Here is a 27,071-nt window from a genome sequence, read left to right as displayed (position 1 = left end):
GCTCTCTAAACAATCTGGGCTATGTGATGAAAGACTTTCACTGTACAGTAAAGTACTGTATATGTGACAAAGAGCGACTTTGACCAGCTTTTTTTAACAGATGTCTTAGAGAGTCATGTTTTCCTATATTCGAGTGTTTTAGAAGCCCGGACAGTCCATATAAGTACTCAACATTCTTGGCAATGTGTTTCTGTGTTAGGAGGTAAAAAGGATAGAAAAAACATGACTGGGGAACTGCTGCTATAACTGTGGTGACAATTGGCAGCAAGCACAGCTAAAACACATTCACAATTTTTAAGTCAACCAAATGACAATCGTCATTCTTTTTTTTAAACTTTAGAAGGGATGAGAAAGGTAGATTTTGTTATTTAAGAAAAAGTCTTTTCAAATCATTAAAAATACCAGATATCACATGGAAATGAGTCTCTGTTCTGTTTTGGGGAAAAAAATGTAATCTTAAATTTTTTTTTGTTTTTTTCTAATACACCACGGTAATCAACAAATTCATCTAGCATCAGCACTCTGGAATTCTTTTTACAGAGCCAATGAGACACCTTTAAAAGACAGCTAATGGAGTATCAGAAGATATACTGTATGGTTATAGTTTCTAAAAACAGAAACATGACAAGTTGCCGTATAAAAGGTGTGAGCCAAAAAGAAATCCTAGTTCATTTTCACAGCTGTTCTGTAATCAAGTTAAAATGTTCAAGGTATTTAAATGTTGTGGATGAATTTACTGTATTTGTACTGACAGCACTTTGTATTTTATTTTAAGAGAATATACAGCAACTGCCGTGCGTATTCTGATTGTCAGATGTGCTTTTAAAATAGTTCTCCAATGTAACAATAATAAAAATGATTTTTTCATACCTTATAAATAAGGATCTTAAAAATCGGAAACTCTACAGTATAATCATGCTGTAGGCATCAACCGCGTGAACTGATGTCCTTGTTTGTAGCATTCCACTGTGAATGTCACCTTCTATTTAAATCTCACCAGAAATATTTGCTGTTGATTACAACACCCTGCAACGGAGACGCATAAGTCTACCGCCTCTAAACTGGTGATGTTACAACAGCTAAATTTAGTACGAGAGACAACATAGCTCATTCTCTTCATTAAGTCGCAGCGAGAGAAATCTGCTGAGATCCCCCTTCTCGCATACTGCTAAACCTGAGCATGTCTGTCCCAAAACCTTGTCACCTTGAGTTTGGCTGCTCCTCAGGGGACTGTCAGAGCTCAGCAAGCATGCCACATCTCATTCATCATCCTCATTAGAAGCCCACTACATGAAAGTGCAGTGTGTGTGAGCTGAATATACGTAAAAAACACACAGGCACAAATACGAAGCACTGCTTTTATCTTTCCATGTGTGTGGTTTGTTCGAGAGGCCAACAGCTCATTTCAAAGACGTCCCACTTGTGCAAGCCATCAGTAAAGTGACTGCTGGGAGATTGCAGCCTGGTCTGTTTACGTGGAAGCCACTTCGGTGTAATGGTCTTCACGCTGGGGCTTTATGTTGATGTTGAGCTCATAAATAAATAAACAAATGGTGCAAAAGCAGTTGCATGGCCAGGATTGGCTGTTTCTTCTTTACTCCATGACTAAACAAGCATATAAAATGCCTTGAGGTAGTTCTAAGTCTTAGGTTTGCATTGGCTAGCTGTTCACTGAAACTCTCAACATGAGTCCAAAGAGGTGTCTATGCAAGTGAAGGTAGCCATCATTAGGATGAAAACATGAATAAATAAATAAACCCAGTAGAGAGATGATAAAAACATTGGGAGTTTGGAACATAAAAAAAAGAAAGAAATTAACTGGCAAGTTCAGGAACAGCAAAAAAAAATAAAGTGGATAACTGCAGAATTCTGTCCATGGTGAAGAAAAAACACTCTTGAAAATGACTCGTGTGTCATTGTCAAAATCTACTGTCAAGAACATCTTAATAAGCTTTAAGAAAGCTTTGCCAGATTCTTTCGACTGATGAAACCAAAATTAAGTTATACCAGAATACTTGGAAGAGAAAAGTATGGAGAAAGAAATGAACAGCTCGTGATCCAAAGCATACCACATCGTTTGTCAACATGCTGAAGGCAGTGTTATGGCATAAGTGTGTATAGCTGCCAGTCGAACCTGGCCAATGGTTTTTATTGATGACCTGAGTGCTGATAAAAGTAGCAGGAAGAATTCTGAAGTGTGGCTATATTCTTTGCTTAAATTCAGCCAAATGCTCCAAAAAAAACAAAACATTTGCAGATGGACAATGACCCAAAACATACAGTAAAAGCTACCCAAGGCAAAGAAATGGGATGTTACTTACTAAAGACAAAACTGAGGGCAGAAAGAACCACACATAAGCAGGAGACAGCTAAAGTAAAGACCTGGCAAAGCACCTTAGGGGAAGGATCTCAGCATTTTGTCATGTCCATGGGTTCCTGACTTCAGGTTTCCTGACTGCAAAGGATTTTTATCCAAGTACTAAAGGCAGTACACTCATATAAGTTAGTTTGTTCCAATATTTATGAGCCTCCCAAAATAGAGGTATGTGCACAATTTTTAGTTAATACCGGACTTTTGTCAAACTCTATGAATTAAAGCTGAAAGTCCTAACTTCGCTCACATTTTGCATGGTTTATTTCAAATTCAGTATATTGATGTACAGAGGCCAAAAGCCAAAAAAATGAAAAATACATTTGAAAATGTTTGCACCACACTGTATTTACATAAACTCCCTGTGGGTTTTTGTGTAGAAACAGCAACAGCCCAAACACCTGTTAAAGGTTATTCACTATGTTACAAATTAAACAGGGTCCATGTAATCAACTGCCCCCTCTGTGTTGAACATGGAAGCTGGGTTGTTCGATTCTCTCTCATGCCTCTGAATTATTACTGCAATAGAGGGGAAACAGATTAAGTCTCAGGTTAGGGGTGTAAATGAATAGGGTTGTAATACGAATTGCTTATTTAAAATAAACAGATGCTATAAATAGGTGTGATTGCTGTTGCTTTAATAAAGCTTGCCAAGAGTCTCTTGGAGTAAAGAATATAGGAGAGCACTGGGATGCAAAAATATTTATGCTGGTGGGAGGCTTTAACTTTCATGGCAGTGGTCAGATGTCTAGTTTGTGGGATAAATAAAAACATGCTTTTATTAACATAAACATGACCATTTACAATGCTTATTCACTTGCCTAGTCAGTGTTGCAGTGATTTAAGTTAATTACAATATCTTGTGTGCGGGTCCAACTAAATCTAAAAAAATATTTTGCAAAATAAATCCTGTGACAAAGGGGGGAAACATTCATACACACACCTGCTTGGGTTTAAAATCTGTAAAATATAAAATATAAATCACCTGATTATTTGGACTAAACAGTCACACACATTGACATTGGTAATGCATTAATCCAGGTATTCATACTGGTACTTTGACAAATTGTAAAAGGTATAAAGAAGGAGAATTGAATATGAATACATAATATACACATCAAATATGATAATAACTTATAGCTAGGGCAGTGACTTAAAAGCATGTTAAAAGACCTAAACTTCAAGCCGCTTTGAAGCAATTTAATCTTAAATTAATGTATCCCAGGTGAATGCAAACATATGAACTGCCAAGTCCAAGCTATCACCTATCGTTCCTTGTCAATTCAACCAAGACAGGTCAAAAATGCTTTTCCAGCTTTGTGACAATTACCAAAGGAAAAGTTTTCAATTGCTGACCTGTTTGTCTCAAAATAAGAGTTTTTGCCTTCATCTAACACTCAGCAGCAAACCTTCATCTACATTCTGTGATCAGTCATCAGCCTGGGATCTCTTCCTCCTTCTTTCACTCAGCAAGGTTCATTCTGGCATGTGGGGCAGTTTAACTACGAGCAACTAGAAATTGCATAACGTCTTGCTAGACTGGTTTATTAGCTTCGTACTGTGAGGTCATTAGCTGCCCACCATGCAGGAACCATTTGTCCAAGAGACCCTATTAACATAAATAATTAGTCCTGCTATTAAGAGAATCGTTCTCCTTTAATAACATAAAGGCCCAGTTCTATGACTCTTAATTTCTAAAGTGAAAGGCTATATCATAATTTATAGGCACTCATCACAAGTGATTATGTTTGCTGGAGGTTCTATGAACAAAAGCTATTCAATTCACATTATTTGCTTTTTTGTTGATATGATAAAAGATAAGATTTTAGTTGATGATCAGTTGATTTCCTATGCTTTCCAAGTCATGGATTATGAAAATGGCAATCGATTTTAATCATTTAAAATTTCTGGAAGACACTATATTGCTTTTTAATATGACTTTTTTTTTTTTTGAGAACCGGGGCAATTGCTGCATATAACATTTACATTTACAGTAGCAGATGCTCTTATCCAGAGTGACTTACATTATACATTTGAGCAAATGAACAGGGTTAACAAAATATTGAACACAATACTGTTCAGTATATATACACATTATATGATAAAATGTTTGTGGTTGCCTGACCATATCAGTAATCTATTTATGTGAATTCTGAACATACCATTCTGAATTTTGTCCGTCTATATAAACACATCCTATACAACAGTGTGGGGAAGGTCCACATACAGGTGTGATGATCAGGTGTCTGCAAATTTTCCCTATAGTGAACAAATTTGCCATGTATTGAATTCTTAAGAATTAATTTTATATAGTATATTAATTTTATTTTATTATATTTTAAATTATTACAATAAATATAGTCACATAGATTATATATATATATAATCTTATTGTAAGCAGTGATCTTCAGCGTGTCATCCGTTTCCATTGCAAATACAAAAATATTTGCCTTAAAAGCCATTAGGGGTCCAAGCAATCTAAATCTAAATCCCCAAGTAGTTCATTAGAATATATCAGCAGATCTTGTGGGAAAGGGGTGCTCAATAGCTCAATAGCAATAAATGTCACAGTTGTCTAAAATAACTCAGCAGATGTCTTACAGAAATGAAGCCACTACATGTAGCCATGTGGTTTGCCCATGTGTGACGCATGAATGTTGCTGCTCTCATTTTCCTTAGCTTCTCGTGTGCTCCTTTATCCTACTTATCCATCCTTCTATTTTTTAGGCCACTGCTGGTCTTTACTACCTGTAAATAGCACGCATCTGTTTTGCGCACATGGCTTTTCATTCTGTTAGCCATCCGATAATTTTTTATCCTCAAATCAAAAGTTAAGTTCAACAAAAGAAATTTTCAAATGCACCCTCAGAACAGGTAACGGTTTAAGAAGAAGTGTTGTAATAGGAATTGATTAGCTAAAGAAAACTTTCAATTGTAATGTTAGAGATAGTGTGATTATTACTTAACCCTTAAAACTCAGGCGACACAGGTATGCGCTAGCAACACAGCATAGGTCAATGACGATTAAAAAATGTGCTTGTATGAAAGCCTTGCTGGCTCGTGTTAACCGGGAGGATTCAGGATGTATTTGGTTCTTAGATACGTCTGGTAGAACAAAAGTTATTATTACTTTTATAAAGGGTGAATATTAACACAACTGTAATATGGGAATGATGACATAAAAATGTAAAGGTCTCAGAATGAGCACATTATTATTATTTTTTTGGTCAGAGAAACAACCTTAAACAACCAAAAACTCATGATCATGTGTATCTGTGTAATTTTTTTGCTCATGTGAACCATTTTTTATTTTTTTTGCCTGGTCATGTTTGGGTAGTTGGTTAAAATGAACTAAAATCCACTTCATTATATTGCCTATTTTGTGCTGAAAAAAAGAATGTGTCACTCTACTGTATATATGTGTTTATTCAAAAACAGCTAATCAAATAATGGATAAAATACTATGAGCTTTAAGGGCTACCTCTATATCCCATATGATACTGATATGAACAATTAATACACTACACTGTGCAATTATTACAGTACATGATGTGCTACAAGTAATACAGATGTTTCATCACAAATTACAGCAATTATCCAAACTAATTCAAAAACAAACTGAGACTTATGTTGATGAGAAGAATTAACAAGCCATGACCACCGCAGGTCCTTTAATATTAAAGGTTTTGGTTTTTGTGTGTATTGTAGGCCTGCGCAGCAGTTACTCGTGCAGCATATGTAAAGTGGTCCTGAACTCCATTGAGCAGTACTATGCACACCTCCAGGGCTCAAAACACCAAAACAAGTAAGTGAATTTGCAAAGCTCTCTGAACCAGTGATACTGAACTGTGTTTATTCTTTTTTTCTTACTTTTTCTAGTACTAGTGAATTCCTGAGTCTTCTTAACATCCCTTAACCTTACTTTTTTTAAGTTTTGTTTCTTTAAAATTTTAAGGGACTTGGATTATCTTTTTTTTTCATACTGACCAGGGTAATATTGAGTTCTTGGTCCACTGGATGAAGCTGAGTGGGTGATAATGGCCTTCCAGCTTACACCTCCGCTGTGTGAAATGAAAGCCAGCTCAAGCATGTTTTCTTTACTATGGCAAACAAGACTGAGTTACAAAAAAACTTGTCCCAGTCAGTATAATATGGAGGAATGGCACAGACTCTTAATTATCAGCAGATAAACATGACATTACGTTTTCTATTATGTCTTGTATCGACTTTGCCACAGTCTTTAAAAAACAGAACGCATGGACGTCTAGAGAGAACAGAGCATTTAAAGTGAGCAAAATAATTCGAAACAGAGAATGAGAGAGAAAGTAAGAGAGAGAGCTGTGTGGATCCTGCCTGTTTTTAATACAGTAGGACAGACAAACACTTAATACCAGCCACAATTTATTTTTATTATTTTCTAATGGTAGATAGCTAGCCTAAATTGAAGACTGTAAAGCGCACACACAAACACACACATATAAACTTGACTTATTTTTCTTGGGAAGACTAAATAATGCCATGCCCGCACCTACAGTACATCTAACCCTGACCTTAATCTCAGTAACCAATTTTTTATTTCACCAGTGGTGTCAAAACTGTCAAATATTCCTATCCTTGAGGGGACATTGCTGCCCACCAAGATACAAATCATGCCCACACACATACACACCAAAACACTATTACACACATACACACACGCACGCACACACACACACGCACACACACACACACACACACACACACACACACACACACCACCAGCAGCATGGCACTTAACATGCCAACAGTGCAATAAAGGCAGAGGAGGGCACAAGCTAAAGGCCAAATCACCACTGCCTATCCACTTCCACTCATCCATGCTAATCGCAACTACATCCTCATTTGTGAGAAATTATTAAAGTTGATAAAATTATTTAAGTATGTCTGTGAAAAGGTAAGCTAGATTTATTCTAACAGGTCCAATGCATTCCAGTCACTTAAAGACCATGTCGGTCTATTTTGCATCAATGTACAAAAAAAAAAAAAATTGTTTATCCACAGAGGCTTTTTTCCTTGTACTCCTCCTCAGTGAGTCAGTAAAGCATGATGGTGCTGATTAGAATAAACAGACCTCAGATCTTTGCTGAGATACAAGTATTTATCAAATGGAGTTTATCTAATTTAAATATTTTGTCACTATTTCACTGAAGCGGTACAGTACAAACTTGTTACTATCTAGAATCAGATAAAAACGATTTCGGTTACAGTGCAAGCCATGAATTTTTGTATTTTTACATAATATATAACATGGTCAATATTTGTTTGATAATTTTGTTAAACATCTTAAAATATCATACAAAAAGATAATTAATTTACTACAGTAGGTATTTAACAGCTATAGACAATGCTAAAGGTCTTGGGTCTAATCTATAAGTACATAAGAAGTTTTAGACTACTGTAGTTATTTTGTAATTGCAACAAATAGTAAATAAATAAACAATACTACACAATGAATAGAAAATTTAACTGAAAGATCCCAATAACTGCTCCACACACCAGAAAACAGCAGTCGGTGACTACCGTATTTCACCAGTATTTCAGTGATCGGGGATTGTTGATCGAAAACGCAGATCAGAGCAGCCCTAGTAATTTTAGGTCATTGAAAACATCCGTCCAGGGTGAGAATATTTTACCAGATGTAACTTTGTTGTCAGTGTTGATGTGTGGACAGGATAAACTGTGTTTTTGGATTGTAAAAGTGTGTGCCACATGAACCATGTCTCCCCAGTGATGAACACAGTAATAACTTGAAAAGCCCAAACCCATTTATTTTTTTTAAAGAATGACAAATAAAACAAGTAAAAACCTCATTTTTAAAAATAGCAGTGTACATGTGGACTTGCCCTTAATGTAATTTTAAATGTGCTTATTTTCACCTAAAAGGTTCACCACTAAATACAGTATATAAATAACCTGTGTCTGATTTATCAACCATGCATGCATTTAGTTTTATGTACAAACAATGCATAACACATTTCTGCACATGGACTGTTATTTATTAGGATTTTAGGTGCATAAGAATGTGTTTAGTTTTACACACATGCCTGACCAGGCAAATGGAGGAACCCCTTGTGGGAGAAAAGTGTAATCATGAGTTAACTGATTATGAGGAGCTCTTATCCCACTTGTTGTCAATCAAATCTTAATCATTGGCAAAGTAATTGCAGTTTTTAGTGCTTGCAAGGTGCAGAACAGACATCACAGATAAAATGTGATAGGTAATATCTCAGAGGCACAAGTAAAGATGGATTGGAATGATTACTTGATTGCCTAAAGATTTGAAACATGCTTCTTTGCACAGGACTACTTGTTTTAAGGACTGTTTTAAGGAGGAAACGGAAACTCATAAGAGTCTTCAGTGGATTTCTTTAGTTAGGTGTGTTTTTTAATTTATGTTTTAAAGTTCTGCCATTTCCAAACCAACTAAAAGCCAAATAAGGATATTATACTGTATGCATGTACTGTACAGTATATACCTTATGTTTGAGTACATTTCATTTTTAAATACAGCAGCAAAAGGGGCAACAATAATAAAAGATTTTCATACCAGTGCAGTTTTTCTAAATGGATTATCCAGGCAGAAAATTAAATAAAAATTGGCTTCAATTCTTAGACAAATCATGCATAAAAGTAGCTTACAAACCATATTCTATTTTCTTCACTTTAAAACAACAGAATCTCCACTTCTTCTGTTAATATAGTTTATCTTCTTACAACTTTTAATAGGAGAAGTTGTTTATCAGATTACCATATATGATAATTTCAAGGAGTTTCATTATGCAAATAAAAGTACTGTAGCTACACATGAGCAGAGCAATTTATCCTGTGTGTAAGATTTATCAAGTTCCATTGCACACAGCTGTGTAGCGCATACTGTATGTGATAATCATTAGCTACATTCTGTCTTCTGGCATTTCCTACACACAAATGTAGAACTTGTTCGGTGGTTATTTTACATTTTGCCTAGGTGCACCTTGTGTCACTGTCTTAAGCACTGATAATAAAGTGCATGTTCTAATGGCAGAGTTAAAGCAAACTGTAAATCATCTCTGATAAGTCTGAAAAACAAAACTAGAAAAAAAGATCAACACAGAAAGGGGCTGCGGTATGCACGAAAGGATGCAAACATTCTCTTAACAAGAGTTGGCCAATCAGTCTAAATTTAAAACCACTTATAGCTCTCACATTAAATTACTGTGCTCTTGAATGCTAGCAGGAAAATAACACCGTTTGTGTACTTTACATTTCATGCTTTCCAGTTTTTTGTCAGCATTTCCTGCAGTAATTGTTTTGAAGTGCAGTAGTTCGGGTTGGATTATAAACTAATGTTAAGATTAATTTCATTCACCTTCCACCTGCCCTTTGACATCAATACTGTATGTTTATAATAATTAAACTGTGACAAATTTTTGTGCACAGATATACAACAATCAGCCAGAATACTAACTCCATTTAAATTTAATCATATTGATTATCAATTATATACCAGTAAACTGGTAACACCCATGTGAGCATCCAGCAGATGCACCAAACAAGTCCAATCCATGGAGGCCCCGCCCTGAAACCCACAGCACCCAACAGATCCACCTCTAACATCCAGGTGCCAGACGCCGCAGCATACCCTCAGTGGTCAGGAGGAGTCTCAAGGGTGGATCTAGACTGTATCGGAATTATTATTTAGCATTTTAATGTTATCGCTGGTTGGTGTAGAGTTTTACAAAACAATATTTTAGCTTGGATATAAACCAGTTATGAAGAAGCAAATTATCATACATACACACACTGTTTGTACTGCTGCTAAAGATCGTCACAGTACATTACTCCTTAATTTATTGTGACTTGTGAGAGTTTTTTTGTTGGCTTTTATTTATTTATTTATTTATTTATTTATTTATTTATTTATATTATACTGTTAAATAAAACAGAGCAAATTCAGCCTAAAGGAACTGGCACTAATGCGGGAGAAATTGATTTCTGAAGACCAGGAAGGGTAGCAATATAAGTCATAAATTATACATGATTTTTTTATCCATCTGTGACATTGCTATGATGGTATCTTCCATATGGTTTTTAAAAAGTCTTTTAAACTTTATACTCTAAGAAAAATAAGCATTTGAAATACCCTTTTTCCATAAACCTGAAATTAGCATGTCTTTTTTCCCCCAAATTGAGGAATGCCTTACCTGCTTTATAAAAAAAAGTGGGAAACTGTTTTGAATTTTAAACAGCCAGAAAATACATGTCTCTATTTTGCTAATCTAGCACCTAATGGTTGTTATGAACTTTCTGGTGTTTTCCCCGAGCGTATTACATCTTTATTTGCTTTTATCCAATCTTATCTTGGCCAATCAACTATTCCATGAGGAGCAACAATGACAGTTCAGTGTGCATCAGCTATAATTATCCCACTGCAAAAGGGGTGTAAAAAATGCAATAAATATTTCCTCTGAGTTGACAGTAAGCTGTCACATATAGCTCAGCACTCCCCGCTGTGTCACATCTGTGCTAAATTACTACCCATCAATAACGCACATCCTGAGGTGCTTTGTTTCTGTTGTCAAATTAAAGTGGAAAATGAAGTGTATGTTGAAGAGGTTGAAATGTTCAGATGTAAATACATCAAGAGTCTCGCTAAAGAGAGAAAACTGTGTGGCATCATGTCAAGGCAGGGTGGCTTTGTGGTTCATTACCTCATGGGGAATTTTTTAACAGCCCTGTTATTTCTCTCAGCCTTGATCTGTTTGAGGTGAGATACTAAGCAGATATAAAACTAAGCAGATACACGACAGCACCGTATGTATGCGCACCATGCCCTTATTATTCTTTTGTCGTTGTTCATCCAGATGTTTATATTTAAGAATTAAGGATTGGGTCACGTACAACTAGCTGCTAACTTCTACATATTGCTAGTAATTACATCTATAGAGCTAGTCTGTTAACTGTACTGTATGTTACAAAGTGATTTAAACATCTTTGGTATGTAAGATGTTTAATACCACGCCCTTACATTTATGTGTTAGTACTCTTAATGTAGAATTTGGGCATTTTTTGCAGCTATTCTCAGTTACAAAGGTAAAGGACAGCACAATCTTCAAATTTAAATTTATTCCACTGCAGTTATTACTTATTATGACATGTAATTATAGATCTATAATTACCAGTATCTGTAGTAACATTCTACATAGAGACCTGTATAGGGAAAGGAGGTGGATGCTTGTCCATGGCCCTTACATGTGGTGCTTCGCCAAACTTTTACCACATAATTAGGGGTCACATGATTGTCGAGAGGATACTTGTATCCTAGAGCATTATCCTTACTGATAACTTAGACTTTATCCAGTAGGACAATGCTTTGAGCACAAAGACAAATCACCATGTAGATATGGTTAACACAGGTTGCTTTGGAAAAACATAAGTCATCTGCACAAAACACTGACCTCAACCTCAACAAACATCAATGGTATGGGTTAGAGCACAGAATGCACACCTGGCCTCCTCCTCCATCAGTGCCAAACCTCAGCATTGCTCCTGTGGCTGATTGTCCAAATCACTCCAATGGCCGTGTTAAAAACTCTAGAGACAGCCATTCCCAGAACAGTGGAGGGTATTCTAACAGCATTGGGTGATTAAAATTTGAACTGAATCTTCAACAAGCATATCAAGTATGAATGTGAAGATGAGGTAATTTGCTTTTGCCTAAATGGCAGACTTTCTACATGACGTGTAGAAGGTAAATAACTGTTTATATGAGGCCGTTTACTATGAGAAGACATTTATTTATTTGTTTATTATTATTATTATTATTATTATTTAAGGAATCTCAGTCCCCTGTAACAGTCAGAGGTAACACAGTACCTTTACCTGACACAGGAAAGTATTCAGGACTGACGGTTTGTGGTTTCTTGGTAACACGACAAAAGCATTTTTCTTTTCAAAAGCAAAAAAAAATAAAGCATAGTGTACAGAAATAACAGGATATACAGTATGTAAGTGATAAAACAGTAGGGAAAATTTTTTTGGTGATATTTAACAGAATGGCTATAAATGCAGCATATGCTTTGTTCTGTTCTTTACATGAAACACGTTGTCAAAACACATCTGTCAGATTTTCTTTATCCAGTTCAAATATTTCAGTTTTTTAATTATGATAACCATAATACTAAAAATGCACAAAAGTCAAATCTTACATTATTAAAAGACAATTAACCAGCTACTTGTTTTTTTATTTATGTGTAGCTTTGACCTTAGAAAACTGTATTGGGTGATATTTTAAGTTATCCAAGACAAATGTAAATATTTAGAATAGGGTTACTTGTGTGAAGAAAAACAGGCAATTTAATCAAGACCAAAAAAGAGCTTATGTGAATGCAACACACTTGTTTCATGTCTATGTAGGCTAGGCCACAGGGACATTGTGTTGAATAGGCAGAGCTAAAAAGTACTAATTTGACCCTACCTGGTTCAGTCTGCTGGTGAAGTGGCAGAGGCGCATCACACTATGCAACAACCACCCCCTTCATTTTCTTTGCTGTGCTTTACACTTATAGCCAGTCATGAACATAAGGCAACCTGCACAGAAAAGTCATTTTATTTCTCTTTGTTCCTCACCATCCTGCCTCTCAGCTAATCATGCTTACTGACCTTAGAACCATGCCAGGCTCTGCTCCCTTGATCTGGAATAAATTAGCCAGGCTAATGGGGTTAGGCCCTTAGTTGTGCTTAAATGCCAGTGGCTAGTAATCTCCCTCACCAGATTGGGGTACCACTGCTAAAAAAAAGTGGCCCTTCATCTTAAACCTGTTTTGTTAACCCTCAACGTGATCCATAAGTCAATACCACCAATACGTAGCTATCATTTGCGTAAACATCACGCTTCATAAAGAACCACAGCCTTGAGTCCATGCTTAGCTACCCTGCTAATGCTATAGAAGTTGGAACGGCTAAGTGAAACCCACCCCACTGACCTTTATGACACGCTCTCTCTCTCTTTCTTCCTCTCTAGACATATATATATTTTTTATATATTTATATACCTTCAGCCATTACATTATACCCACCTGCCCAATGGCCCTGTCGCTGGTTCACTTGTTCCCGTTCCTTGGACCAGTTTTGGTAGGTCCTGACTAGTGCAGATTAGATATATTCTGCAGTTTTGAAGTTGTCGTATCACCATCATCATCCTTGTCACAGTAGCTATAGTTAAAATATTTTTGCACAGTGGCACCTGGAAGTGTGCAGGATATACTGTATTAGGCAGCAAGTGACCATATTGATCCTGAGGTTGATGTGTTGGAAGTAGATAAAACGAACAAGCAGAGGATGTTTCTGACTTTGACAAGGGCCAAATTGTGATGGCTAGATGACTGGACTTTTGCCTGTGGGGACCAGATTGTCCAATCTGATCACACAGAGCTCTAGTTGGGCACAAAACGTCGAAAAACATAAAAGCTGGCCACAACAGGAAGGCACAGTATCAGAACATGGTTATTATCAGTAACTGCTTATTAACGCAAATATCTAAGCAGTCAAATGCCAAATTCAGGACAAACTGGTAAAGTACAAACACAGTTTCAAAATGAGAATGAACGGTGATTTAAGTGACTTTAAACATGGCATGGTTGTTGATGCCATGTGGGCTGGTCTAAGGATTTATAAAACTGCTGATCTACTGGGATTTTCATGCATAGCCATCTCTAGAGTTTACAAAGCATGGTTTGAAAAAAAGAAAATATCCAGTGAGTGGCACATATTTGGGCAAAAATGCCTTGTTGGTGCCAGAGGTCAGAGGAGAATGACCAGACTAGTTTGAGTTCATTTCAATTACATTTTTAATAGAGCTTTTATCAATGGTCATTGTTGCAAAGCAGCTTTAAAGAATCAAAAGGAAACTATAGAAATAAGTATGAAATGTGTAAGAATATGTGTGAATCAGAATGATCCATTTCGAGTTGAAAGGCAACAGTAACTCAAATAACATCACATTGCAAAAGAGGTATGCCGAAGAGCATCTTTGAGTGCACACAGTCACTACTTTGAACCTTAAAGCAGATGAGCTACAGCAGGTAGAGACCACACTGGGTGCCACTGCTGTCAGCTAAGAAAAGAAAATTCAACATCAACAATTCAAATGGGCTCAACAAAATTAAAACAATAGAATATTGGAAAAATGTTGCCTGGTGTGATAATTTCTGCAGCAAAATTCAGATAGCAGGGTCAGAATTTGCAGATTTTGCATAGAGAAAGAAGCATACTTTAAAGTACACTGCATAATGATCCACAGAAATTGGCGATCTATTGTTCTGCATGTGATATCCAGGATGTGAAGACCTGAATTTTTTCTACACAAATTTTGTCAACCTGAATTTAAAGACTAAATTTGCTTACTTGAATATTAATACCTAAAACTTGTCAGCCTAAATTTGAGAGGTGAAAAATAATTATGGTATCAATATTATTGGTAATTTTTCAAGCAGCAATTTACTAAGGTCAATATTTTGCATTAAATTTTAAATGTTTAAATTAAATTTTCACTTAAAATATACAAACAATAAGGTGCAATGTCTACAATTTTAAGTATTATAAGCGCTTTAGAGATTTCTTTCCAATCAGATTAGATTTCAGAAAGTTTTTATTCAGTTCATGTAATTTAACGTAATATTTTGCTTTTGGAAATTTTGCCACTGTTGTATGTACATATAAGGCAAAAAAAAATTATAAAATCAGGAAAAAAGCCAAGAATTAATGTTTTTTATGGTTATATAGAGCAATGGCATGTTCTTCTGTCCATAACCGTTGTGCATGATAAACTTATAAACATGCTAACATTTTTACAGTGGTAAGTGTAGTAGGTCATCGGTTGCCATAAAACCTGAGATAAACACTAACTCTGACACATAGGTTGAGAACCCACTGAAATTTGACTTGGTTAAATATACAGTAATAGTGTAGGTGCTAACAGACAAATGTACTGTAATAATCCCACTGTCAACTACTATAAAGTGGTTTAGTATTAGATAAAACCACAGTATAATATGGCGTATTACAGAGCTAGTAAAGAAGCAGATTTAGCTTTAAAATTTGCCTGCCAACACATTTATTACTGTACTAGATGCAAGATGGCAATACTGACATCAGAACACTGGCTCAGTTTCTTCCTGTATTTACAACCACCTATCAGGGAATTTGCTGCTGCAGTACTATAGGCACATTTCTTGTAATGCTGGTGAAAGCAAAGAAGAATTAAAGCTATGCGAGTGGGTGCTGAAGGCACTTGCCCTTCACTGATAGATACCTCTTCCCACACGAGACACACACAATCAAATCACACACTTTACCGCTAGGCTTGGCTCTTATCTCCTTCGCAGCTAAGGAGTACAGGTCTGCTCTGCTGTGATTATACGCCTGTTATCTCAAAGGTGGCCAGCTCACCACCTGCTACGTCACTTTGTGGCCAGGGAAGTGTGTTTCTATTTAGGGTGTGTTCACAGTTCAACACTTTCAAGGGGGTTTTACTGCCATCCCAGAGGCTGTGACATAGATAATGTAGTTATTTACTAGAAAGCACATAGTAGCCAAGAGCAGAAATACTGACAATAAAGTGTTTTACTACAAATGGTCAGGAAAAAGGCAGGCAGGCTGTCAATGGCAGAATGAGAAAGAAGTGGTGTGTAACAGATTCCGCCTAGAGCACATTCAGACTGCTTAGATCTATATGGATGAAGACTGCCTTCATCAAAGAACATGTCATCTGAGAGAGAAAAATGGGTTCCACAATGCTGAGAAATGAGGAAGTGACTTATACAGAGAGCACATTGGGCTGTTTAAACAGCCATGTTGATTGATTAAATGAGAACAGTGTGATCTGAGTATTCAGGACCAGTGTTTAAATCCTCGGCTTCAACCATTTATCTCCTGGGGTGCCTGGAAAAAGATATGGAGTTCCAGCTCAGTGGCCTCTCTCTACCTGTGTAATGACTCTGTCTGGGCTGCACACTCCCACTACACTGAGGAAGCCTCTGGGAGGAAGCCAGCAGAGGCAGAAAGATGGAGTTTCTGCTGCCAAATAAGGACCTGATCTGTTTTTATGAAAGGGAAAAGACAACTTTGCAATCCAGCTTCTGCACTAAGAATAGAACTGAGATGTACAGAGATGGTGACAAGCAAGCTACTAACTTGGCGCCTTTTTTTAAGGCAAGGGAAACCACAAATTGCTTACTTAAACATTCCCAGCCAAGTGTTCAACTTACAGCTAATTACTAGATAAACTCGAAATATGATGTGGTATTATGTGGAGAAATATTTTTCTGTACAGTACTACTTAAATGTCTCTTACTATTGCAGTCTTTTAAAATAAACTACAAAGCAGCAGTTTCAAGAGTTCAATTGGGGTTCTGTAATAGAGGCTAATTTCTGCACTGCAGTAACATGAGATCTTTATCCAAACTTAGCAACTAATCACAAAGAGAGACTCTTAAACCCCGGAACACTTGATGTGCAGCTGTGTAATTTCAGCATCATCTTGAGTTTCAGTCTTTTGTCTTGCTTCCACCATTACAAATGTTATCTACTAGACCTCAATATCAACTAGCTTTATTACTGCCAAATATGAGTTTATATGTAGAAAAATGTATAGATCAGTTATGGATTTGAACTTCTGTTATTTTGCCTTAGTATTCTGCCTCTGACTGTATGATTTTGTGTTTTACTATTCCTGTCTAAGGTATAATATAACTATTTAATAACCTCTTTTTAAAAATACCTGTATCTACAGTATGATGGTAAATGGGAATGGCATGAATATAACATTTATTTTTTTGTTTCTTTATTTTGTTTTTGTTTTACATAGTTCTCATTTTAGTGTTGTCCATCTACATGTCAAGTAAATGGAAGTTAAGGATGTGCCATTGTGTCATATAGTAATATATATCAAGTATATAACTAATAGTTGAAACTTGATTAAAATGTTGTATAAAAGTGAAGATTTGCAAAGTCTAACCCCAATACAATGACAGTGAGTAGCCAGTACACTGCAGTATGAATCATGAATGTAAATAAATGAAGCTAGATATTCGAGTTTGGACACACCGTCTAATTCCATGCATGTTTTTACTCTGATTCTTTCCACACTATAAAAACAATACTAAAGGTTTTAGAAATATGCAACGATCTTCTTTGAGCAGTTGATATTGAGATGTGTCTACTGCTTATGCTCTGTATATCCTTTTAAATGGCGCTAATCTGAGGTGCTGTTAATTGGTGATTTTTGTGGCGGCTAACTTTAAATGATCTTCTCCTCTGCAGCAGAGGTCAATTTTGGTCTTGCTTTCCTGGGATGGGCTTCATGAGAGAGTTTCATCATAGTGCTTAATAGGTTTTGCGAATGTACTTGAAAATACTGTTCTTGCAAGAACTGTTCCAGAACAGCTGACCTTCATGTTTTAAAATAACAACCGACTGTTGTTGTTGTTGTTTTTGTTGTTATCACGGAAATACCTAATTCCGTATGTGTTATTTCATAGTTTTAAAATCTCCTGTGGTGTTCTAAAATGTAGAAAAATAAATCTAAACTTGTGTCCAAACTTTTGACCGGTGCTGTACATACATAGATAAATAATTGTTATTTTTAAATTGCTGTATGTACAATGGCCAGTATGTGTTTCAAGATAAAAAGTTAAAGTTTTTACTACAAATTATCTTACGGTTTTAGACAAGAAGGAGTTTTACATTTGTCTTCTTGTATGTATAATTCAGGAATTATCTTCCTAAAGTGTAGCCAGGCATAGTGTAAGGGCTTTAAAAAAAATACTCTCCAGTGTCCCCAGGGTCTGTGTGCCATTGAGCCAGACTCTACCCCCAATGTACAGCCCTGAGCAGGCTGAGTGAGTGTTGAGTCATGTAAGGAGCTTTGGCAGTGAGACGAATGCTTGCCTGACAGTCACTGAAGATTAGGTCCTTGCGGGAGAACAGGCATTAAGACACTGGCTGTAAAAAACGATTTCTTTAGAGTCCTTCAGCAGTAGGCCTTTAATACCATCTCCTTTTTATAAGTCTCATCAGTGTATTTTTTTTATTGTAGAAGACTGATGAACAGCTTGACATACATCATTGTGAGCAAACATAACATTGTGTTTTCAAGATGCACAAACACATAGAACTGTTTTTGTGTAATCTTTTAATTAAACTGACATAAAAATCGGCAGAAAAACTTCCAATAGTCTCTTTATTATAGAGGTGAAAAGTTTTTCATTATGTGCAATATAATTTAACAATATCATGTGGAACATTAATTAACAATAAAATGCCCAATATCAATTAACCGTATCATATGTAACATCATTTCGTGTGTAATACTGTATTACTTGTCCTTGTTGCTATGTAAATTCTACAACAGAATCTGGTTTCTGCTGCTCTATTGCTACCGCTTGCTGCAGTCTACTTTGGTGGTTGCTGCATTCTACTTTTATCTAACCCACTGTCTAGTTTGTGGATTTTTTTAAGTGTTATTTTATTTATTTAATGTAGATTTTTTTTATTTTACTCTTTTTGTTCTTGAAGCAGTCTCTGGCACAATAAAGTTTTTCTTATCTTGTAACAAAACTTCCACAAAATTGCTAACAATACAACAGAATTTAAACATACTGTAAAGTGTAATAGGGAAAATATACTGTATGGATAGGTTTAATGCTATAAGCATTAGTTATAAGAGACAAAGTATAGTCTGATGGGTCAAAGATGACAAACTTGAAAGAACATCGGGGGAAGCATCAATAAAGGACCATCAGGAACGGATTCCCAACCAGGAAAGAAATTTATCCTCAGGTGTCTATAGGTTCAAGAATTTCCTACACCATCACTCAATTTAGATGCAAGTTAAAATTAAAGCTAAAAGTCTACAATCTAAAGTCAATATGAGTGTATTAATTTATATAGATTTTTATATATTGTAGTAAATATGTAAAATAATAACTCGGTTTATGTCCATCTATTAATCGAGCGGACTGTATAGGAACACATTCAGGAAGAATGTCTGCCAACTATTTAAAGGACATTTTCTTCAAATATTAATCTACAATTAGTTTATTTTTCATGAACTTGCAACCATTTTGTGGAAAGAAGTCATTTTTATTCGTCATTAATGAATTAATAATAATAATTTCTATTATTAATAATAATTTATCATTATTGTTTGTTTTTTAGTTTTGTTTTCAACTTCTGTTTTTTGATTGCATTACATTCCTGAATTTGTTGATATTTGGTGGCATTTATATCAAACCTTATTCTTCCATTTTCCATGCAATATTTTCAATGCATAATCCACCCCTATACTTAATAGTTGCTAGTACTGATCATTGAATTCAGATTTTTTTGTTTGTTTGTTTGTTTCAAAATATACCTTTGGTGATTGCAGTCATAGAGATCAATTTCCTTTTTAGTCACTTCATCAGTTTACAGCATCTTGCAGCAAGTCTGTACCCCAGATTTCCCCTGGGAGCAGATTTAAGACACAATGTTTGCACCGCAGTTTTGATCCATCTCTGTGCAGCTTAATACACTATCAGGAGTGTCTCAGAAATGGAGCAGCTTGACTTATCATTTGTCTTGTTATGAATATTCATAAGGAAAGCACTACCTGATTGGTGGGTTGAACAAAAATAGGCTCAGAGCATATCCTTAGCAGAGTGGACTGTGAAACGTGTTGTGATGCACCTGGTAAAATAACCAGCAATGTCTAAAATGCCAGAGATTAGCTCCTCCGAGCACCTCACAGCTTGAAGATTCCTGGTGGAGACAGAAAGATGGGGATGTTTTTTTCTTTGTCTTTCTGTCAAGCTTACACATTCTATGCTTATTACTTTTTGCTTCTTTCACTAAAAAAAATAAAAAATACACACATACATGTACTAATATTCATTCAGGGTCAGATATGTAACTTCATATATGCTGCCTTCTAAAATTTTTAAAAAAGGTAGCACACTGAAGAAGTTACCAAAAATTTATATTATTATTATTATTATTATTATTATTATATTTATTATTTTTTAATTTATTTAAAGAAAATGGGAGGTTTTGTTGTTGCTATGGCTGGAAAGAAAACTACAACAAAAATCATTAAGCACTCTGACACTCATGCAGTTCCCAATACACCAGACACCACCATGTTTTCTGCTGCCTAGGAAACTAGGTATTCTGTGTGACATCTTTTTCTTTAATGCTGTGGAATTGACATAAGAATAAAGAAACAACGAAAATATTGCCTTTAAAGTCCAAGCAAGAGAAAGCTCTACTACGAGCTATATTCAAATTGACAGTTTTGTCAACTAAATGAAAAGTTAAAGATTCGCATATGGACAAAGCATTCTATATTATATCATATCGTACCAAATCATATATTAAAAGATGGACCAACCTATCAGCTATACATCGGTAACAGACGATATTTGCTTATCGGCAAAAAAGTTGGCATCACTGATAGCAGTAGTTGATGATTTTCCGTTGAATTGCGTCAGTGTTGTGCTGGTTACATGTTGTGGCATAATTGTGGTCTGATTGTGACAACAGTAGCCTACCCATCTGCAGCTTTGGGAAAGATCCAATACCTTTCACTATAATACCTCCTACAACGCCCCCCCCCCCCCCCCCCCCGCCACGACTTTCAATAGCAAGTCTACTTCTCCCAAATTAAAACGTTGTTCACATGATTCCAGTATCCATGACACTATGTCACACATGACAGCAGTATAGAATACAATTATTCCATACAACATTTTCTTACAGAGAAAAAATAAAATTATTAATATTATAATCCAAATAATAATTGTGTTAATTAAAGCAGCATTGTAGCACATGTTTACTGTACACACATTTAATTTTAGTTTACCATAACAAAAAGTGGAGCCAGCCACCTTGTGGCAGTATGTGGCATTACCTTATTAGCCACATTACTAAGCTTTTGATGGTTACAGCATGCACACAAGCTGTAACCACAATTGTTGCATCCATATACTATATTTACATTTACGAGATTTGGCAGACACATATATCCATGTATAGAGTGACTTACATTTTTAGCTTATTGTACAACTGAGCAGGATTAACGGCCTTGCTCAAGGGCCCGCCAGTTGCAACTTGGTGGTGCTGGGGTTTTAACTTGGGATCTTCTGATCACTGGTCCAATGCCTTAACCACTGAGTTACCCAGCTTTATATCTAATCCATAATATAATAAAATATAATATAATATAATATAATATAAAAGCACTGAATTTGTAAAATCCTTGTTGTTGTAGTAGTACTGTAGTAGTACTGTATTTGAAGAAAATTTTACACAAGGTCTCTTGTTCTTTTTTCTGTACCCAGTTTTTCTCTTTGACTTCTACAATGGTATACAGTATGAGATTTTTTTTGTCAGACGTACTGTCTGACAAATATGCACATTGTTACACAAGATTTGACATTTTTATAATGTGGAATGAATGTGATAGTAAAACAATATTCTGTTACCTGTTTTACTGTGTCACAACTTTTTTCTGACTTCTGACAATGTTCGTTAATACTATATTGTTCTGTTTCTTTTTCAGTCTTAAACAACATCAGCAATGAAAGTTATTGCTGGACGTACAGTATTGGAGGCATTTGTTAAAGAAGCTCTGAAGAAAACAGAAAAATGGATGTTTTCGCAAAACATTTGTGGAGATGTGCAAGAGTTAAAGGGACACCTCGGACAATACCTCTATCCGTCACTGAGTTTCTTAATACCTTGGAGGCTCCTCGACTGTTTTGTGCTTTATGTTTTTTAATTTTTGGTCAGTGTTAACTTGACTGTCATGAACTGGGAATAAACACTGTTATCCTGTAGGTCTAAAGTATGAACTTCATGTTAAATTGATGTCAATCTGTGTTATAGTGGTTCAGATAATCACAATGGCACTCATTGTATACAAGCACTAGCCTGAATTGACAGGGTCACTGAGTATTTTCTTACATTCACAAAGTCTATATAATTAATAGAAGTATGTAATTATCTATGTTATTTACAATGTATTCCTTGAAGCCTGCAGTCACTGCTTTGGTGGACTGTTTAAGCAAAAAGCACAAAGACCTAGAAGTTGGTAAATTAATGGCTGCTTTTCCCTAGGTAATTGTCTTGCTTGTGTATAAATGTTGCATAATGGTCAGTGGTGAAGCTCATAGACTGCTTGTGTGGGAATTTTAGTATAGAAGTGGTCATAGACAAGAATCAGAAACAAAGTACGTTTTTCCTTTTTTAACAAAGCTATTTAGTATAAAATATATTCACTATGAAGAAAACATTCCTACATTTCTTTGCAAAGTCATACTGCAGAGAGTGGAATTAGAGCTACTGAGTGTATGAAGCTCTGCCTTATTTCCTGACCCAACATATTCAACATGAACAATTATTATATTTTCCCTCGCATTAGTGCTTTGAGAAACTCGATTAGTGCATAATGCTGAGTCAATCTTTTAAATTAATTACAGAGCAATCACATTTACACAGTTTACTGTTAATTTGTTGATGGCAATGAGCTTTGTGTACTTTTAACAATGTCAAAGGAACTGATTTTACTAAACAGATTTAGGGTAATTTGCAATGTTGTCTTCTACAGAAAAGGTACAATTTTATGACATAATTCAGGAGGCGGATAGTTTATGCAATCAAATTATTAACCACCACAATGGTTCTGTTTTAAATTTGTTTATTTATGCAAAAAATTGAAATAAATTGTATCAGGGAAAAAATGTTTTAAAGATGTTTTATCAACTTTACACTATTTGTGGTCGAGTATATTCATTTGGTATGTTGTGACCATTAGATCATGGATAAGAACATTTACAGTACTGTATGTATGTTTGTACTACAAAACATCTGCTTAATATTTCTACGCGCAGCTTTGTGGATTCTGTAAATGGCAATGCTGTTAAATGGTAAACATAGACTGCACTAAATCAGGGGTTGAGATTGATAAAAATCCTTTCAGAGGTTTTATCTTTACAGCTTTGTACTACTACTTCACAGCATGTCACCAGAGTAGGAGAGTTAACATGAGACTGGTTCCACTTTATCTCACTGTTTATGCTGTTCATGATGTTCTGTTCATTTTGTGTAATGAAATTTTAAACATGAAACTAAATGTGTAATTGGTCATGGTCTCAGTGGGGTGTGGATCTGAATCAGGGAACATTGAGTCCTAAGGAGTTAGAGTCCAGTACTGTTTGATAGTTTGCTTGTTATTTACTTAACGTGGTTAAAAGCTGAGTTAAGGCAGACTGTGAGCAGATCAGCAGGTTAAACTGTTTGAGCTCCTGAAGTCTGGTGTTTATTGTTCCAAGTATAAATTGTGCATTAAATGGATTACAGAAAATATGCTGTATATTTATGAAGAAAATAAATAAAAAAACAAAAAAATAGACAAAATATGTTAGAGGAAGGTCTCAGAATATATGGAATATAAGTCATTCAAAAATGAAAATAAGAATGTTATAAATTTTGAAGTTTAATTTGAAGTATACCGCAATGTATATACCTTAATCTATGTTCTTTTGCAAATAAGAAATATTATGAAAATAATAATAATGAAAGTAAAAATAAATGTATTTCAAGGTAAGTGCCTTTTATATAAAAGTAAAAAAGCAATTAAATAAGACACTTAAATAATGCCATATTAATTGGGAACTGTTTCATTCAAGTGTATGCAAAAAGGTTGCTTCATTAAATCTTATAGATTTTGGTTATATTGGGCTTGCCTGATTTAGCCGTATGAGGACAAACAGTCCACAATTTATGATGGTGCTAATCCATTTATCAATTTAAAAACTAGTAGCAAGATCTATGCTAAGGGTAAGCGAAAGTTTGAACCACATTAGCAGCACATACAGTACAAACAAAGCAGAAGAGGGATGAGTACAGGTCCTGGAGGAACATCATACAGAATGTTAGGGTTTTAGAATCAGTCACTAAAGGGGCTTTTCCACATTCCTGCACTTTTTTGGTAGAGTGCTATCTTAAAATGAAATTCTTGATGGTTCTTGGTCACTCTGTGATGTCACATAACATATTTCACCCAAGAACTATTATACACCCAAGGACTAGCTATTTTATGCTACAGTACATGCGCTTTTGCACATAGTTTCTGTCCACCTCACCTGCACTATTTTAACATTTAATCATTAGGCTACCCAACAATACATATAACAGTCAGAATTTTGTTTCATTCACATTTGAATTTTGCTTCTGATTTGATCTACATTGGGACCATACCAGGATAAATTAGAATAGGGACAGATAATGGGTTCATTAAAGGAGTGTGTGATGGTTTTGCTTGGACTGAGTTCATCATTTTGTTCTTTGTGCAGTTTTCTCTCGCAGATTCAGCAAGGTGTAGCAGATGGCCTTTAGATCTATCGTGGCAATTATGAATATTTAATGGTATCTGGTGGGTTGGGAAACAGTCTATTAGTGTTATCAAATCTTTGGTAAAGATTTTATGATTCTTTTTACTATTAATATTTCCACTTCTACAAGAGAACAACAATATGAGTGTTTTTCATCATCATCATCATCATCTAGTGCATTAGGATTTATAGGATTAACATTCTAATATTGTGATTTCACCTGGAGGCAATGTTTTGTATTCCATAAAAGAAATTTGCCATAAAGCCTACCTCTACCTGTACCAAATCAATCTTTGTGTTAACAGTTTACTTCCTTCTATTAAAGAGCTTTTCAACATACAGTATGCCATCAGAGCTATGAATTTCCCCAGGAGAAGAAAGTTTGTCCAGCAAGGATGGTTTTGGATCAAGGAAGTAAACAACCTACCAGCAGAACAACTATCATGTATTTATTGTTAAGCATACATCATTTGCATCTAAATAGACTAGTTGCAAATTGTAGACATTGTCTGATTGGAGGATTTTTTTACTCCACCAGCAGCAGTGTTGTGGAAGCATTTTTAAACTGATTCTATTTGCATTGAATCCTAGCCACATTCCATCATTTTGCCATCGTCAAAGTTTTGCAATAACGCCTGTCTGATCGACTTAAGTTTTATTGTATTGATATCTGTCTCAATTTTTGAACTGGTTATTATTTTCAGCAAACTAGCATACAGTACATGGTAGGAACAATCTGTCAGTATCTTTCTTAAACTCAGGATTCGACAGGAATGCATTTTAAACTTGTATGCCTGACAGCCATGATATACAGTTATGTATGTTGCAATGGAAAACAGTAATCACACCACCAGGTATGAGTAGAAACATCTTAACATGCTTTATTTAAAGAAAATTTATTTATTTATATGATCTTGCTTCCACCTCCTGCGTGTTGTTTAACCTGAAAAATCTGACACTGGTGGAAGTGGAGATGGATAGAGAACAACATTACCTTAAATAAGGTTCACATTTTTCTGGTTCTCAACATTAAGGAGCTGCAACATATTACTGTTCAAAACAACCTAAAGGATTGGGGGGGGGGGGGGGGGGGGGGGCAGTAATATATATATATATATATATATATATATATATATATATATATATATATATATATATATATATAGTAAAATAATGTCCTGCTAATAAGGAATTTGCAATGTAATGTAAAAATCCAGTGTGATATCTGCTTAATTCTATAACTACTAATTGGTGTACTAAGAAATCAACACCCTGCTTTTTATTGAATTACCAACCCTGACAATTTCACAACATGATGTCTGCGATCAGTGCAGTATTACAAGCTCTTTCATATCAGGAATATGTTCACATACCAGTCTTATCAGTCTGTGGTGTTGTAGCTGCTTCTCCCTCAAACCATAACTAATTCCTTTTTCAACTCCATGTTGCCAGTGTTCCTGAGAAGTCTCTGTTGTCAAGTAGGAAATTGCATCATAAAAAAGTCCTTTACTAATGGTGCTTTAGATGTTATTTACACTTTTAATCTAATCCATCATCATTAGCTAGTATTATGTCACACAATTCACTAAATGGCCCAATTTATTGCCTGGTGTGTACAATACAGCACAAATATGACTCTGTAAACGGATTGTTTGTCATAGTCAAACATTGCTGTGTATTTTAATTGATGTAACACGTATACAGTACATATATAAACCAGAGTCCTAAAATTCAATTCAATTTATTAAGCGATTTTAACAATAGTCATTGTCTTAAAGCAGCTTCACAAAATTAAATGAAAATAGTGGAAATGTGTATGAACAAGTAAAAATGTTTATAGATCATAATGGTCTGATTGTCCCTGATGAGCAAGCCACACTGTGTCTGAGGCCCGAACACTGTCAGGACGGATATTACAAAGATAAGGAGCTAAATATGAAAAGATTCTACCCTTTTTTGTAGATTTTAATATTTTAGGATCTACTAGATGTACTGAGTTTTGTGATCTTAAGGAACGTGGTGGATTGTAACGTGTCAGAAGACTGGCTAGATATATGGAAGCTAAACCATTAAGGGCCTTGTACATAAGTAATGCTAGTTTGTAATCAATTCCAAACTGAACAGGTAGCCAGTGCAGGAGATGATAGTACTGGGGTTATATGATCATATTTTCTTGATCTGGTGAGAACTCTGATGGCTGCATTTTGGACTAACTGTAGCTTGTTTAATAAGGATGCAGGACAACCACCTAC

General features: G+C 35.4%; 1 protein-coding gene across 3 annotated transcripts in view; it reads left to right on the top strand.

Moving 5' to 3' along the window:
• Nucleotides 1–23,149, top strand: part of zgc:171482 (zinc finger protein) — a 79,308-nt gene extending 56,159 nt beyond the window's left edge. For all 3 annotated transcript variants that reach the window (XM_053502514.1, XM_053502513.1, XM_053502515.1), the window contains exons 6-7: nt 6,080–6,176; nt 21,987–23,149. In XM_053502514.1, coding sequence (XP_053358489.1) covers nt 6,080–6,176; nt 21,987–22,008 — 119 coding nt within the window. In that variant the 3' untranslated portion in view covers nt 22,009–23,149. The remainder of the gene's footprint in view (nt 1–6,079; nt 6,177–21,986) is intronic.
• The last annotated feature ends 3,922 nt before the right edge of the window (nt 23,150–27,071 follow it).

The sequence above is a fragment of the Clarias gariepinus genome, chromosome 8 (genome assembly GCF_024256425.1).
Source record: "Clarias gariepinus isolate MV-2021 ecotype Netherlands chromosome 8, CGAR_prim_01v2, whole genome shotgun sequence".
In the NCBI taxonomy this organism is placed as follows: Eukaryota; Metazoa; Chordata; class Actinopteri; order Siluriformes; family Clariidae; genus Clarias; species Clarias gariepinus.
The sequence above is the reverse complement of the archived record's forward strand: the minus strand, read 5'-3'. Positions and strand labels throughout refer to the sequence as shown.